At 41.1% G+C, this 18,735-nt stretch overlaps 1 protein-coding gene across 1 annotated transcript; it reads left to right on the top strand.

Annotated features, from left to right (window-relative positions):
* Positions 1-17,556: 17,556 nt before the first annotated feature.
* Positions 17,557-18,420, top strand: LOC308290225 (nudC domain-containing protein 3-like; the record flags this gene model as incomplete). Its single annotated transcript, XM_080732000.1, has 1 exon — positions 17,557-18,420. One exon carries the CDS (start codon positions 17,557-17,559, stop codon positions 18,418-18,420), a length of 864 nt encoding a protein of 287 aa, XP_080588126.1.
* Between the last annotated feature and the right edge of the window lie 315 nt (positions 18,421-18,735).

Below are 18,735 nucleotides of genomic sequence, written 5' to 3'. Positions count from 1 at the left end.
TGTGAAATAACTTCAAAAGACGTCAAGGCATTTTCTTTTTCTTCCATTTTCTGAGAGGAAAGGCGAATAGATTGCTGCGGTGTGATGTAGTGGTAAAAATGTCTCATTTGCGTAAGAGTTTTAAATCAAACAGCCTCTTGGAATGTTTGAATGACTGTTCTTTGTAGTGGTGAGATGTGGTTGACATGTCTGTGATCATTTCTTCATTGTGTTACTACTGTATCAACACAGCGTTTATGGATGCTGGATATTACTAAACTAGCTGGCCTACAAGGTAGAGACAGACACCAGATAGGTGGAGCAACAAGCTTCCTTTGTTTGGTTCTTCTGAATCAGAAACTGCATGGCGAGATGAAGGACTCACCAGGTCTCACGTATAGTCAGTTCCCTTATGCTTTGATTTATACAGTACTTTTGCTGGATGTTTTTGAGGATTTGCAAAACTATACATTTTTGGAAAGCTTATTGTCTAAGGAATCAGAAAAGCAATGTTTCCATTTGCCCAGATGTGTTTATGTCGGGCATATTGGAATTTACAAAATGGCCACCATAAAACTACGTTTTGGCCTCTGAATAATCTGGAACACTGAAGATCCTATATTCTTTGTTCAGTAATGACACCATAGTTTTTTCCCCAGTCCTTTTGTTCACTGACTGCATGCAGAGATACAGTATAGCCTTCATGTTTCATTATTTTCCCTTCCATCGCTGCTTCTTTAGTGTAGAAAAACACTGGCTGACAGAATGTTCAAAGTGTTCTGGATCAAAAGAGAGTACAGGGTTGTTGGTGGATTGGTTGTGGAGGGTGAGCTTTAGTGTCTCTCTCTCTCTCTCTCTCTCTCTCTCTCTCTCTCTCTCTCTCTCTCTCTCTCTCTCTTACTTTTCCTGCCTCTCATCCTTATTTTCTGTCTTTCCGTCTCATTCAGTTACAGTATTTCCATTTTTATCCTTTCTTTTTCCTCCACGGTTCAGTATGTGCTACTGTGGCCAGACAATCACAAATGACTCATTCTCTCACTCACTCGTGGCTGCTACAGTAGGTGCTTTTGCTGCATATATATTTCCTTGTTTACCTCATGCCAGTATCACAGTAGAAATGTCAATACGTTTGTTATGCAGTGCACTGGGAGGCAAAGAGCAGCCCATGGTTTGATGGAACACATAAAGTTATGGGAGCCGGGTGAACAAGCATAAACACTGTCTTTGAATAATTGCGATCTTTGTCATATAGCCTAAACGATTTACAGAAATAAAAGAAGACATAATTTCCCATGTCTATTTCTTATTTACCTGAACCGTTATTATTGACAAAGGTTGCAATACAAATATGATTCATGCACGCTTGTCTAACCGGCTCTCATGGAGTTGACTGCATTCCATCAAAAGTTTTCCTCCTGGTGCAGTTAGAACACTAAGAATGTGTACTGTGACCTCTCCTTCTTTAATATACACCTTGTACCATACTGCAACCCAATTCCTCTTATGACCAACCTGTAAGTGATATTTTATGGTTAAGTGTGTCAGGGACAAGGACGCGGAACGATCGAGGCCCATCGATACTGACTCTCAGATAGAGGCAACGTTTTTTAAGAGCCCAGGAAGGGGCAGTCCATACTGTTCTCCGACCACCCAACTTTTAGGCGGAAGGGTCCGGTTCAAAATGACGTCACTCGCAACTTTTGCAAGTCAAGTCTTGTCGTGTGAACCCACGTCTGCCTGGTTCTTCACATAAAGAGGAAGAGTGCACTGAGGCAGGGTGTGAAATTAACAGCTGACACCTGTCAAACGGCAGCTCAAACCTTCAAGTCCCAGCCACAGCACCATATTAGTAGGTTAGGCTTATATATTACATTGTTTTCCTTCAAACAGGGAACATTGCAAAACTATTGCTTGTTCTGATCTCACACTTGAGTCTCTGTGGTGTCTGTTAAATGCCCTACATGGTAAATTGCACTGGGCATTTAGTTTACACACTGCAGGGAAATCCAGTTGAGCCATGGTTTATTCTAGGACTGTGTCTTGGTTCCAGTTCAGCCTTAATGTGCAGCATCCATCACTTACTTTACTTTAGGAATAAACACAATAAATCTTCACCGGCTTTGCAGTTGAATCGCAGCCTCCATTCTAACTTTAGAACACCTACAGCAGGGGTCTTCCACAGCAGGGACCCCCACAACTTTTCATAGATTCCATATAGTTTCATTGTTTGACAGCACAATAATCAGTGTATTTTGAACAATTTGTGTTTTCAGATATTTAATCACTTGAACCGTCAATACTTAATAAACTTGACCGTTCACTTGCGAGGCGTTGTGAGCTTGTAGATCGGCTATTTTTGGCTAAAGTTCTCAGAATATGGACGCTAGGGTTCATTCAAGTGGTTAATACAAAAAAGGCGAAAAAAGGTTTCTACCACACAAAGATTTGGAGGACCCCCTGTAGTAACTCTGAGGACCCCCAGACCCCATGTTGAAGACCCTGGACCATTTTATTAAAATGTAAACGTATGTGACATAATATTTATGTGAAATCTGAATGCTTGAATGCTGAATCACTGAATAAAGCCCAATAAAGATGCTGAGTACCACTCACATGTTTCCAATGCTACTGTGTTTGTGGAATAGATTCTTCACCGTTTGTTCAACATACATTTTTGAAGCAGAGCAGAAAACAAGGGAGGCCGGAAACAGTTGTATAATTCACAAAGTGTTCGAGTCAGCAGTGCATGTACAGTACTGCATATAGCACAAAGTCATGCTGCACTATAGATTATTCACAGCTCTATTTGCACCAGTTCGCCTAAGTTCTGCAGCGCTGCAATTAACTGAATGAGATTTCTGCAGTAGATTAGTATGGAGATGTGAATAGAACAGCCTTGAGGGTCTAAAAGGGACGCATGCTGTGTACATGTTTTTTTTTAATAAATTTTTTATCCCACGGTTTTTGCAACCCATTTTTTTTTCTCACCCGGTGACTACCTAACCTGTAGTCCTGGTTTCCGCTCTCCCCCTGCCGCGCCAGGGGACATTGGGGAGCACCCGGCTGGCTAGGGGGAGGTAGTATAGAAACCAGGACTACTGCATGTTTTTGTATAAGGGCATATGCCCAAGGAGACATGGGGAGAACATGCAAACTCACCACAGAAAGGCCCTATCGCCAACCCCACCTAGGGTGTGGGTGCTGATGACGCGGGTGGAGGAACACGCCCCCAGCGCCCACAGCTTCCCCCGGTGGGAATCGAACCCAGGACCTTCTAGCTGTGAGGCAAAGTGCTAACCACTGCACCACAGTGCCCCTAATCTACATTAGTTTAATAATAAAGAATTATAGCAGTGAATTAAGTTGGATTAATTCAGTCCTGCAGTTTAACAGAATGGATTTCTATTGTGTGAGCAACAACCTCTTGTATATTGGTACAGAGGGTAAAATCTTGATATTTCGACATCCCATGTTAGGTTTAGGCATAGTTTTACTGAGGTTAGAGTAAGGGTTTGGGTTAGGTTTAGGCATAGTAGCATTCACCAGGTTAACATTCACCAGGTTAGCATTCACCAGAGTCTAATGGGACACCGAACGAACAAATGCTGCATAATATTGCTACGCTTCCGGTACAGAGACATAAGCATTGTGGAATGTTTTGACCAATGAATTAATGCCAATGCTTTTTGATCTGCCCAATATGGTAAAGTGATCACCATAGCAACCTCCCAGCCCAGGCAGTCTTGGTCCTCGCGTTACACAGCAGACAGTCCTCTATTTATTTGACAATTACTTTTTTTAAAGGAAATGTAATCAGTGTACGCACACACACACACACACACACACACACACACACACACACACACACACACACACACACACACTCTATTATAGCGCTGTCACTTCAAACTCACCATTGTTGCGGACGGGAACATGAGTGGAAGAGAGCTACATCTGAAAGCTGCACACCTGCTTTCATAAAACTAATCATCCCCCCCCCCCCCACACACACACACACACACACACACACACACACAGAGCACATATGAGGGGTAGAGGGGCTATATCTGAAACTTTTTTTTTTCTATATACTTTTTTTCTATTGATTACTCATGCCATGGAGACTTGAGTTCAATAATATTTGTGTTTTTTTTATCGCATTCCTACGACAGAAAATGTATTAGCCTACAATACATTTTCCCCATTGATTCCGGAATCAATGGAGGTATTTTTACTTGTGAATGTGTGAATGTGACAAATACAAAAGTTAATAGAGAATCCAACTATATAGAGAACATGTAAAGACAGAGCTGCCAATACAAGCCATGATCTTACATAGCTCAAGATAACGTGTGTGTGTGTGTCGTGTGTGTGTGTGTGTGTGTGTGTGTGTGTGTGTGTGTGTGTGTGTGTGTGTGTGTGTGTGTGTGTGTGTGTGTGTGTGTGTGTGTGTGTGTGCGTGCGCAAGAGTGCGTGCGTGCATGCAAGTGACTCACTGTATGCCTATTGATGTGATCCAATCTTGAGTATCTAAAGAGAACTGGGAGCAGAGGCTATAGATAGTTGAATCATTATGTTCATAGACCCTATGGTTTAAATGTTTTAGAGTTGTTAGATTTTATGTTTTAGAGTTGTTAGATTTTATATGTTGTTTCTTTGGTATAGGACTGTATGTCCTTCTAGTGAATGAATGCATGGGACCTGAATGGAAACAAGACCACATGGTCTTTCTTCAGTTTATTCCTTTTGGACCAAAGTGTTTGACTGTACTTTTGTACTGTATGCATTTTTTTTATGTGTCTAATAAATAAGTCAATCAATCAATCAAAAATGTAATTACTGAGCTTCAGTTGAAAGTGTACGTGTGGACCTGCACTGATTCTCTGAACATGGGATTCAGAGAATCATACTTCACAGTTAACAAGCTTCAATGGTAAACAAGTAAGACTGCTTCTGCCACAGATTCCATCAGTTGCGACCATACATGTGTGCGTGGTCGCAGTTAACTATGACAAACTGTTACATCTTGTCAGTAACGCCTCTCTGAGGCCGGGTAACGCCTCAATGTCTATAGCTGACTTATGACATCACATTGTGACATCACATTCCGTCCGTGTGCCTGAGTGCATCCAAATGAGATTAGTACATCATAATTAAATAAGTAAAAAAAGGCCATATGACGTCCTGGTAATGACTTCAAGATCATCCCCATGTGGGCTGTGATCTGGCCCCAATCGAGACATCACTGATTGGTCTTGGCTTGCTCGGGGGCTGCTCTCCATTCCGACATGTCGCCACTCCGACATTGACTTCTTATTGTCGGAGTGGCAACACCTCCATAGAGGTTAGGTTTAGGGTTAGTGTCGGAAAGGAGACATGTCGGAATGGAGACATGTAACCGCTAATTTCCCTGTTTCATCACTTCCATTGTGCATGTTTATCCTGTATCCTGCATGAGTTCTGTGTCTCCGTTTTGGGTTAGTCTGTTTGATACCGAGCTGGGGTAACACAGAGATCCATGTTAATTAACAAACACACAGACAACTCATTGCCTGGTTCCAGACCCTGGATCGCTAGCCAAGCCCCTTTAAAAATGGTTTCGGCGTGAAACGAAATGTCAGTTCAGGCTGAGTGACATAACTATTGGATTAAAGAGCTATTTAACACTTATTTTAGTAAAACATATCCATTACACCACTTTACATAGTGTATGCCTACATCAGAGCCAGTTTACAGAAATTAAAACATTAGTTCTGGTTGTAGGGTTTGAATACTCAATCTTTTTTTAATCTGTTAAGCCCGTATCAGAGTCGGGTCCGCGGTGGAAGGCTATCCACCGCGGTGTAGTGCCTGTAGTCTTTTTGAGTCATAAAACTACAACGTTAACGCTCAGAAAGACTACACGGCACTACACGGACCCGACTCTGATACGGGCTTTAGAGGTTACAGGTTGTGAATATTGTGGAATGTTTTCTTTATAGGATGCTTGTCCCTTTATTAATGGACAGGTGAAAATGGGTTAGGGTGTGTAGCCCTGTTGCTGAACGGATGGCCCAACTCATTTGCATGTATTCCTTTTAGTATGATGATATGAAGTAGTGAGCGAATAGCCCCCAACAGTATTGTGTGAATAGTGTGGAACATAGGATTAGGATTCATTTGTAATCAAAATGTTTATTCTGAAAAATAAAATACTTTGCATTCTGCAACAACATCTGAAAGGTGACACACACATAACTTTGCATCCATACATTTGGCTTTTGGCAGGTTTAAACATGTATATGAGCAGAGAGCATTGTATAGATTGCAATGTATACAGGAATTAGGCAGTTCTCAAATAATGGTCAAAAATCAATTTCACACATACTTGTGCATCTTCAGGAAAACAATTTAAATGTAAACAGCTAAAGGGACTTCCCGTGTATGAATTCTCGTGTGGTTCTTCAAAGTTGTAAATCTGCTGCCACACACAGTACAGCTAAAGGGCTATTCCCCGGCATGAACCCTCATGTGCTGCCTCAGAGTACGTTTCACACTAAAGCTTTTGCCACAGATTGTACAGCTACAGGGCCTTTCCCCTGTATGAATCCTCATGTGCTGCTTCAGATTACCCATAAGACCAAAACTCTTGCCACAAATTGTACAGATACAGGGTTTTTCACCTTTATGAATCAGCATGTGCTGCTTCAGATTACCCTCTTGAATCAAAGCTGCTGCTACAATCTGTACAGCTGAAGGGTTTTTCCCCTGTATGAATCCTCATGTGCTTCTTCAGAGTACTAGTAAGACTAAAGCTTTTGCCACAAACTGTACAGATAAAGGGCCTTTCCCCTGTATGAATCCTCATGTGCTGCTTCAGAGTACTATTATCACTAAAGCTGCTGCCACAATCTGTACAGCTGAAGGGTTTTTCCCCTGTATGAATCCTCATGTGCTTCTTCAGAGTACTAGTAAGACTAAAGCTTTTGCCACAAACTGTACAGATACAGGGTTTTTCACCTTTATGAATCAGCATGTGCTGCTTCAGATTATATTCTTGACTAAAGCTGCTGCTACAATCTGTACAGCTGAAGGGTTTTTCCCCTGTATGAATCCTTGTGTGCTTCTTCAGAGTACTATTAAGACCAAAGCTTTTGCCACAAATTGTACAGCTATAGGGCCTTTCCCCTGTATGAATCCTCATGTGCTGCTTCAGAGTACTATTATCATTAAAGCTGCTGCCACAATTTTTACAGCTGAAGGGTTTTTCCCCTGTATGAATCCTCATGTGCTGCCTCAGAGTACTCTTAACACTAAAGCTTTTGCCACACATTGTACAGCTATAGGGCCTTTCCCCTGTATGAATCCTCATGTGCTGCTTCAGAGTACTATTGAGACTAAAGCTGTTGCCACACATTTTACAGCTATAGAGTTTTCCCGGTTTCCCCCCTGTATGAATCTGCATGTGCTGCTTCAGATGACTACTATGACTAAAGCTGCTGGCACAATCTGTACAGGCAAAGGGCCTTTCCCCTGTATGAACCCTCATGTGCTGCTTCAGGTTACTATTTTGACTGAAACTGTTGCCACAATCTTTACAGCTATAGGGCTTTCCCCCTGTATGAATCATCATGTGCTTCTTCAGATAAGCCTCTACACTAAAGCTTTTGCCACAATCTGTACAGTCGAAGGGTTTTTCCCCTGTATGAATCCTCATGTGCCGATTTAGATAACAGTTTTTACTAAAGCTGTTGCCACAAACTGTGCAGCTAAAGGGCTTTTCTCCTCTATTAGTCTTCATAGGTGGCTTCTCTTTTGATGATTTCACATCGTGGAACAGTTTGCAGCTCATAGACGATCTTTGACCTTTCACATATGGTGACTCTGACTGGGCTTCCCTGGTCTCCTCCCACTCATCACTGTCTTCAGTATCAGATTCAGAACGGTGTGAAGAGAGCAGCTTGGCATCACTAGTTGGTTGTGATGTTTCACAGTCCTCTATACGTGCATAGGAAGTGCTACTGGCTGGAGGGTCTGTTTCTCTGTTTTCAACATCTTCACTTTTCACCGTTAGTAATGTCAACATTGTCTCATCAGCCTCTAATGGGACAGTCTCTTGTATTTGGAACATCCCCTCTCCTTCCTTTTTAATCTGTTGAGATTCTGGTTCCTCTTGGAACAGTCTGTGGCCCCTCTCCTTCTGTTTAGGTGAATACGCTTCTTTACACACAGGGACAAAGTCTAGGAGGAGGATAAAAACATTAGAGTCGAGTCATGACGCTCATTGAGGTTGAACCAATGTATTCAAAGAATTGACCCTTTGTCAGCCTTCTGATTGGTCCCTGACTGGCCAACAAGAAAAATCATTCTCTTTTGCTACCGGGGGCGGGGTTATGCAGTGGGACAAAGTCCACATTCTAGTTTTAAATTGATGTTTATTTATATATATATATATATTTTTTTGCTTTGTTATGATAAATAGGAACATTTTGGAGTGAATAGTAATACACAGTGAATATTTGTTGAAATGATAAAAATATCGCTATATTTGGATTACTAGTCTTGCATAGACGTCTCCTGCTAGACACTGCATTGTGCGGTGATGCGCGGTACGGCCACGATGCGGTACGGCGTGGCACGGTCATAGTGATTTCGATAAGTATAATGAATAAGCTTCAACAAACTAGTTCACATGAACAATATCGATGTAACTAAGAGATTCGATTGGGTACATATATTTTAAATGGGCAGAATTACAATTAAAATACATTTTATGTTGAGGTCGAGCCTATAGTTCCACAACTTCCTGGTCAGTGCGAGGTACCCAAGATGCACTGCTCTCTCTCTCTCTCTATGCCCTCTGCCTGTTTCAGATGATTAAACTAAATAAAACATGTATTTTCGGGGGAAAACCCCTGTTTAGCAATGTAACTACTGTACTTTTGTGTTCCTTTTTTATTATTATATGGTAGATGTTTTTCTTTTGGTACTTTAAATAGCAATAATGAGGCTATGATTATTATTTTTTTCTCATTTCCATTATAAAAACAATCTTCCCTGGCTTTATTGTCCCACCTAGTAACAGAGCGACATGGGTTGGGACTTGACAAAGAGTGAATTCATCTAATTTGGTTGCTTGTCCTCTGCATGCATGCTGAGTGCATCCACATGAATGAATGAATCCAAAGAACGGTAGAGTTTAGTACCTTGAGCATCCTATGGGGGTGATGTGTCAAGTGAGAAGTATGTCAGCAATTACGTTTTATCACAGCTTTAGAATATATATCATCACTCTTACCTTTCGTGTATCTTGTGCACGGCATACAAAGATCCTCTTCCTTTATTAGTAGTTTTACATCCCTGTCAGGTGATGGCTTTGAGGACACTGACACAACACTTGGTATTGCCTCCACCTACAAAAAGCAAAAAAAAAAAAAAAAAACATTGTGTTTGGTATGCCCGAAACTGAAGGTTCTGTGGTGCAAAAACTAAGTGTGATTAAAATGCGTTAATTTTTTTAATCACGTTCATTTTCTGTAATTAATTTATCGCAATTAATCAGTTAAAGTCCCAGCCCTAGTTTTTAAGTGTTTAACAATGATTAAAAAAAAAAGAAAATCCCCAACCTGCTGGGTTGCTAGTCTCCTCTTAGAGGTATCACATTTCTGTTATCTTCTAGATTTGGTTTCTAATAACATTTTGGACCATAACATACTAAGCCACTTAAACATGCAATTGATTTGATCAAACTACTATTGGCCCTCAACCTTTAATAAGCAACACTTCAAATCTATTGACCACAACTAATTGAACTATGGGCTCAAAACATGTTGGAAATGCATTGAAAATGCATCGACAATGTGTTGTTTTCGATGCTATGGTTCAATGTGGTGTAATAAGGCCTCATTTATATATCAAATTACCGTTTTACTTTGTGGAACAGCTGTGTATTCCACAGTGTTAGAAAGATCCAGTGGAACGGTTTCATCCTTCACACCCAACAGTCCACTGTTAAACCTTACACGTGTTAGAGGGACAAAACAGGCCTTCAACACTACTGCTGTTGCATTCACCTGTAAAATAAAATACAGAAAAGACAGCTCATGAAAAGCACAAAAGATGATCATAGTATGAACACTCATGTGTTCATACTAAGTTATAATAATAAGTCATACTAATAATAGTACAACGGTATACTTTTGCGTTAAATGTGGAGGAAAAATACAATTTGTGACAAATACTTCAACATACATACAGGATAATGGATAATACAGATGTATGCAATAAAGCAAACATAACAAACCTGGTGCTCAATCTTCTTCCTTTTGGTTTCTCTACAGGACTGTTTGACTTCCCCCAGTTGGTTCATCTGTAATGATACATGTCTTGGTATTAAACATAGAGGCTGTGCAAATCTAATCTCTAATAAAAACAGTCTTCTTCAAGGTTAGTAGTTTGTATCAAACAATAAAACTCGTTGACAATTACTATGGTAAAGTGTTAAGTCACAACCACATCATTACAGTATGGCGTCTTACCTTCGCATTTGGCTGTTCTCAAAGTCAATGGTTCTCTGTCTTGTCTCTGAATATGCTGAAAGCACAAACCAGTGGCGTTGCCAGGAATGAGATTTTAGTAGGCAAAATGTCAGCCTAATAATATTCGAAATAAGTAAATAGTAACTAAAGTTGTCCAATAGTGGAGTACACAGTACTTCTGCGTGCACATTTGATTCTTTGTAAAGCCAGGTGATGGCCCAAAGTAAACCCCGTCACCCAATGAAAACAATAGCAAAAATGTGCATCTCTATAAGCGAGTTGAGTAGGCCTAGGCTACCAGAGAGGAGGAGAAGGAACTGACTGAGCGACATTCTTTCGGAAACCAGTCAGGTCTTTACATTCAATTTCTATTTTCTAATTTAGGCTAGATCGGATCTCAGTTGGTAGGCGGTCGCCTAGTCCGCCTAACGCTGTCTACGCGCCCGGCACAAACAACATAGACTAAACAACTCTATTGTACTTTACTTAAACGTCTTCCACATGTTTGATTCAACCAATCAGAGCAGAGCAAAGGAAGTGGGTGGGGGGAGCTAAGATGCTTTCAATAGCCCCGGGCTGACATGAACATTAACATACAGCATATCAACTATGTGGAGTCTGGTGATTTACATTCCATGCATATGTAACAGGTGACAGTTCCCGAAGAGGTGACCATGTATACAGATAAATTTGATTAGGATACTCTCCGTACTCTGTAAAATCAGGAAAAATCAGGTGAGACAGAGACATTGTTGCTTTCTTTCAGTGCTCTGACAATAATATGTATTAAACACATTCGTCCATATTTTGTAAATGCATCATCATGTTGTTATTAATCATTTTACAGTAATGTCAATGAATGTATTTATTTTAGAATGTCCATCTTCATAGAATTCACACACATTAATAATAAACATTCAACTCCCAATGCAATGCATCTTAGTTAACTCCTTCTGCCGGAATGTGCACATATGACACTTTAAGCAGTAACCATGTCTTTGGAATACCTTTCTTATTAAAACCCTGCTGATAATCTTTATAGTGATAGTGCAGAGTGAACACAACACACGAGAAGAACAATAAATGTATACAATAACACTTTTGTATGATCAGCTCTGAGACTGTAGCGAAACAACAGTGAACGGTATTAGTATGAATTATATAATGGACACAGTTAAACCCTTCTTATTATAACTCTATGGTTAAACCCAACGTGAAGCATACAACTGGAAGGCTAATAATATAGCTACTTAGCACTTTACATTAGTAGTCCACAAGGACGTTTACACTCTATGAAATACACCATGTACTTTAGCAACACAAGCCTGCTCAAAACCACTCTTTTAGTAACCTACTAAAAACGGACATTTGTGTTTCTTTTGTGCCTTACAAACCTGTAAAATCAGGAAAATAACGTGAGACAGAGAGACGATGCTTTCTTTCAGTAATGGCGCTCCCCTGATTCAAGCACAGCACTGTCCTAGCTGAACCACTGTCTAATGCTGCCCCCTGCTGTTTGGGAGGACACATGAAAGGCTGCCAAAGAAATTGGTACATCTTAAATAAGTTAAGTGAATTACCACTTGTGACCACACAATAGTGGGCGGTTTTGATTGATTGAAGAGTTTATTAGCAGTTTGCAATAGAAAAAAAGTACAGTTTCATGACAGTACTTAAATCACTGGTACAAGGTCAACTAAAAGGAGTTCCTAGAAAGCCTTACGGCTTATGAACCACTTTATGTATCTCATATAGACCTAACATTGAAAGACAGACGGATAGAACATAGTACTTTATCTAGGATAACATCAATTTCAAAAGCAGAAAAAGGAGAACAACAATTATTGATGTTATCCTTTTTCTGCTTTAGTAATTATCACAAAAGCAGAAAGGGGGGGGGGGGTGGAAGCAAGCATGGGGGCTTAGTCTATTTACAAGTCTCGAGTAGCAGCCGCCTGAAGGTGACTTTTCATACCAATTTTGAAGGAAGCTAGGGATTTGCACTCCTTTAAGGCTTGTGGAAGGGCATTCCACATGTTGGTGGTATAGCAGGAGAACAAATTAGAGCCTTGTTAGTGTTAAATCTACATTGAACATGATTACTGGAGATGCCTCTGGTGTTGTGTTTGTGGATCGATATCCTTGACCTTTAGGAAGTAGTTTGTCAGGTAGCCCTACATATAGATAGATAGATAGATAGATAGATAGATAGATAGATAGATAGATAGATAGATAATGAGGATAACATATGTGTGCTCGCTTTCAGCGAGCCCACGATTAAGAAGTCAGTGTTGAAAATGGCCAACACGTTGTGAGCTTGTAGATCTGCTATTTTCACTCTTAATGGGTCCTGGGCAAACGTCTAATTTCTCTTTTGAGTCTCGAGTCAAAAAGTTTGGGAGCCACTGCAGTGTATCATGTCTGTCACAGCTCACTATATTCAACACAAGACAGTGAACACCATGCATACAGTCTACTATAACTGTGATATACAATTTAAAGTTTAGCCACAGGGTGGGGCTAGAGTGAAGGCAATGAAACCACCAAAATCAATAAGGTATAATTATGTGGTCATAGTATCCAGGTTTGATCATTTTATACTTAAGCTATTGAAAAGAAATAGCAGATATACAAGCTCACAGTGCGGCACCGAGTGCCGTGCTGCGAGCTTGGAGATCTGCTATTTTTGAAAAGTCATGAAAATTGTGCAAATCTTTTAATATAGGCCTATATGTATTGTTACATTCATTTATAACTACAATTTTGCTTCTGGGGGTCCCTGGAACTAAATATTTTGAGATGGGGTCCGTGGCCTTGACATGAAAAGGTTTGAGAACCACTGATGATGAAACATTACTTTTTCAAAGACCTAGAAGGATTTAGAGCAGGGGTTCTCAACCTTTTCAGGCCGCGACCACCAAAATAATCATATATTAACTGGGGACAACCCCACCACTCAGCACTAAGAGCTGAGGCATTACATTTTGTGTAACACGGTTCTATTGTGTTCTATTGTGAAAATAGCAGATCTACATGCTCATGAGCATGTAGATCGGCATGTAGATTCACAATTTCTGCCTTTATTATTTGACAATTTGGCCAAAGTTTAATTTGTTGTTTTAGAGGTATTAAAAAGTCCTTAAAGGGGAAGACCACCCATTTTCAATATTGAAATATGTCATTAATATACCTTAGAGGAGTTGTGTGGGGGAACTTTTTTTCTATTTCCACACAACTCCTCTAAGGTATATTAATGATGTTCAATATTGAAAATGGGTGGTCTTCCCCTTTAAATTGTCACTTTTGATATGTGCAGATGCCCTCTATACACTACAGGTTTGTTTACTGTTGAGAGTTAATTTCAACCCGACCCACAGGTTGAGAACCACTGATTTAGAAGACACTTATAGAATCGGGTCCAAAATATTGAAAGACTTGCACAAATGTTCAAGATTTATCAAAAATAGCAGATCTAAAGCTCGCAGAACGGCACAGTGAGCTTGTACATCTGCTATTTTTTTAATAGTTAAAGCATAATATAATGTGTAATAATGCGTTCTCGGCCTTAATGGTTTTAATTCCTCCTTGACTGTGCAGACACAATCATAATATGTAACATTCACAAATCACCAGGCTTGCACTTCAAGTAAGAAAGATCAACTTCAAGTAAGAAAGCTAAACCATGGAGACTAGAGTTGGTAACCAAATGGACCCTTATAGATCTTCAACTCTTGAGAGTGTAAAATGAAACATCATTGCTCAATTTACAAGAAGTGACAATCAGAGAATGTAGAATAATTTGTTATTCTGATCATCATTTGCCTGTTATCTCTCCTATATATGGCACCACATGAATACAGCATGGAATTGTGGACAACATTTTATCCAACGATAACAGTTTTGGGTCTGAGAGGCTAAATGGTGGTCCGTAGCTCAAATAAATGGACTTTGATTCGAAAAAGGGAAAACCATTGTTCTACACTCTAGAGCATCTTTAACTAGAAAGATGTAATTCTGGGGAATTGCAAGTGTGGTTGCACTATTTATGAGTTAATTTCATTAAGTGTCCCACTGGCCAATCACAGCGTGTCCTGCGAAGCTTGGCCAATGGGACCGTGGGTGTACAACAAACTTTGAGCCGTTTGTACCAAGATGTAGACAGATGTAGGCCACGCTTCAGAGCCCGGTCATGTTTGGGGGCCCAGAGATCTTTTGGGGACGTAACGCGATTTGAATTTGGAGACTTTTCCCCATTCAAGTCAAAGAGGGGAATTAATTCACTAATAAATGAATGGCCATATATATGCATGGCGATCTCTGTGTCAGGCTTGTCCCTTCTAAAGGAGTAGTTCACCCCCAAAATGACTTTTTTTTTCCTATTGATTACTCACACCATGGAGACCTCAGTTCAATAATATTTTTTGTTTTTTGTCACATTCCTAAGACAAAAATGTGATAACAATTAATTTAACCCCATTGCTTCCGGATGGGGACCCATGTGCATTCAGAATCAATGGGGGTAAATTTACTATAATCACATTGTTGTCGACAAATACAAAAACATTATTGAACTCAAGTCTCCATGGCGTGAGTAATCGATAGAAAAAAAGTCATTTTAGGGTTAACTATCCTTTAAGTCCATACATGGAGATCCCTGATGTCATCAAATCTTAGAATGACCATATATAGACATACTGTGTCAGTCTCATGTGGTCTATCTATGGTGTCATCTCCATATTTGGGAAAGTATTTTTTTTGCATTTTCCCATTCAAGTCAATGGAGATTATTAATTAATTCACTAATACATTCATATACAGTAAATAACATATCTCTTAGCAAAATGCAAGCACACGATTCCCGATGAAGCCGGGGCGATTTGACATACGGCCCAAGTGCTTGCTACCAAAACTGTGGGAGGAGTAGAGCAGAAAGCAGAAAGATCTAGATCTAGAGATGGATGGATGGAAGAAAGTCAGGCAAGTACTATAGTCTAGTTGCCCTGTTATACTTTTGAGAACCTATCAGGGACTTGCAGGGAATGTTAGAGAGGCAGGAGCTGAAATTTCTAAAAGGGCCTTGTGGTGGAAATATCAAAAATAGCAGATCTCCACGCTCCAACGCATATCAAGTCAATATTGGAGATGTGGCTTACTTCTTTCAACATGCTGCACTGAAGTTCAGGAGAGTTTGGACAAGGCAATTCTCTTGAATGCTGCCTTCAGGTATGGCATGGAAAGAGGACATTTGCATTTCTTTCACCATAGAAACTACATTCATGGTCTGTGTTACGGTCACTGCACACTGGCTCGAACACCAATGGCCATAATAACATAATAATAGGACAAAGTCAGTCTCAAAATGCAATACATTTTATTTTTAATTCAGACAAAAGTTATGTTCTTTATTAACAAGACTTCTCAGAGTCATGAGGGTCGGAGAAACAAAACTGAACCAAACTGAGACTAACTAAATCCTAACAAAACAAAAGAAAAGGATGGGCTGGCCTGAAACTAAAGAGAGGGGAGTCTGGTGGGCCAATCACTATGTGACCGTCGTCCCACCAGACTCCCATATTCTACCAAACCAAGGAAAACAAGTCTAAACTAACCACAAAAGAAAACGCCAAACAATACTTACAACCAAGCCCATCATAACTCAACTTAAACCAGAAAAAGGCAAAATGAACTACAGAACTACATGGCTGGTGTTCTCTGCTGGGTGCTGGGGAGATTCTGACTGAGCTGGCAACAGCTCCTCTTATATAGCCTACGCCCTAATCAAGCAATGGGACACAGCTGAGACAGGAAGGGGCAGCCAGCAACCTCAGGTGATTGACAGGTGAGCGTCTAGCCATGGAACAGATCAGAGCCAGGATAGACACTAAAGAGGACAAAGGAGCATTAGTGAACAGATAACTGATACATTACTGTGGACTGAGGTGTGAATATGTGCAGGCACATAACAGTCTGGAAAGGGCACTTTTTACAGACAGATAAAAGGAAGGGGATCCAGCCCCCTTTGATGTGTGCACGTGCCTGCAACCTATATATGGGCATATATATGGGACAACTCGATCTCTATTATACAGTATATTATACAGTATGCCTATAAGGGCCTATCAGTCGGATCTGTGTTTCTGGACATCTGGTAATCTCAAGACCGGACACAGCAATCCATCGGGTGGTCGGCGATGCGTGTGGCGAGTTTAAAGTTGGTCGTTCAGACAGCTTTCGACTGCAAACACACTGGCAGAGATTTTGCACGTAAAGGGTCAGGGACCAACAGATACATAGATCTCCATATATGGGCATACAAGTGAAACAGACAAACAACTCTGTATCTGTCTTTGTGTCTGTATGCTGTGTTCCTGTTATGCCCATATATGGAGATCCCTGATGTCATCGAGATATACAGTAGTACTATGAAAAATCACACCTAGTGTGAAGTGAGCGGTGCTATTTATGAGTTCATTTCATTAAGTGTGCCACTGGCCAATCACAGCGTGTCCTGCGAAGCTTGGCCAATGGGACCGTGGGCGTACAACAAACTTTGAGACGTTTGTACCAAAATGTAGGCCAGATGTAGGCCACGCTTCAGAGCCCGGACATGTTTGGGGGCCCAGAGATTTTTGGGGGGACCGGACAAAGCCTGATGTTGGAGCTTAGCTGCTTCCAGGAGCACCACTCAAAAAGGGTCCTGCACTAAGTACTCTGACAACAGGTAGAACGGGTATTGTATGACCACAGAGACATGCGTTCCCAAAATCCCTACATTTCTTGCCCATATGTCTGGAAAAGCCATATATGGTTATTACATTCTGACATCACTGTGAGGTCAGAACATTATAACCATATATGGCTTTGTCTGAGAGGCTATGTCACGCCATGGTGGGATCCTGACTGGTACTTAAACTGTTAAGCGGTTTGATTGTTGTCATTCCTTTCAAACTACTGATTGGTAAGTGTTTAGGAGCTCTTAAACTGTATTTATTGCTTAGCAAATCCTACTTGTCATAAACAATTTCTGTATTCCTAACATCGTGTCCAGTGCTAACTTGCAATGGCGCCGCCTATGAAGACAGACATGTACGACAACGCTTTGTTCGGCATCTTGCAGAATGTCGGAAACGTACAGGATTTTCTCCAGATCTATTTTGGATTTCTGTACCGCAAGACGAACTTCTACCGGACCAAGGATGGACATGCAGAGAAAATGGCCCTCAAGAAATTCAAGTTATTTGAACAGCCAACCATGGGGTCCTCCTCCGCAGTGTCAAGCAGCGCCCCTGCCCAGCAGTCACTACAGGGAGACCAGGCCACGACTGCAGCCAGCATCTCCAGCTCAGAAGAGGTGGACGAGCAGATGAAATTTCAGTCCAACCCAGAGAGTTATAACGGGGCCGTGAGGGACAACTACTGCTGGTCTCAGGACTTTACGGACGTGGAAGTACGGGTAAATGTTCCCGAAACGGTGGTCAGGGGCAAACAGGTGGCGGTCAGCATCCAGACCGGCAGCGTGCGCGTCTCCGTGAGGGACGGCGCAGAGGAGAGGGTCGTGATGGAGGGAGAGTTAACGGAGAAGATCAACGCCGAAGACTCGATGTGGAACCTGGAGCCCGGACGCTGCGTCGTTCTGTCACTCAGTAAGTGCGGAGAGATGTGGTGGAAAGCGGTGCTGAAAGGAGAGCCAGAGATCGATATCAGCAAGATTAACTGTGAGCGCCCCCTGGCCGCGCCTACTGCAGAGGAGCTCGCTAATGTCAAACCTAAATTCGACACCAAGCCGAAGAAGCCGCTGACGAGCGAGGAAATGAAGGTGCACGAGATGCTGCAAATGGGCTGGGATGCTAAAGATTCACCATTCAAAGGACAGCAGTTTGACCCCTCGCTGTTTAACATCCAAAATACAAAGAAATTGGATTAAAAAACGAAGAGTGCAGATTTGTAACTGACCTCAATTGCAACTGCCCTTTGACCACTTCTTTTTTTCCTGCATTAAATCTCTTCAGCAAAATAGCCCATCTGCAAGCGTCATGAGCTTGTAGGTCTGCTGTTTTCAGGCGATTGTTCCCCCGAGGATAAGCATGTTGGGCTTCAAGTGGTTATATTAATAGGTTTTATTTGTATAGCGAAGTGTTTTAAGAACCAACAACATGGAAGAGATTTGATAGATCTAAAAAAATATATATAAAAAAAAAAAAAAAAGATGAGCAAATGATAAGAGATGGCTATGTGCTGG

Source organism: Nannobrachium achirus, assembly GCF_963921795.1.
Source record: "Nannobrachium achirus genome assembly, chromosome: 8".
Taxonomy (NCBI): Eukaryota; Metazoa; Chordata; class Actinopteri; order Myctophiformes; family Myctophidae; genus Nannobrachium; species Nannobrachium achirus.
Note: the sequence above shows the minus strand (reverse complement) of the source record. Positions and strands in the feature narration are given on the sequence as shown.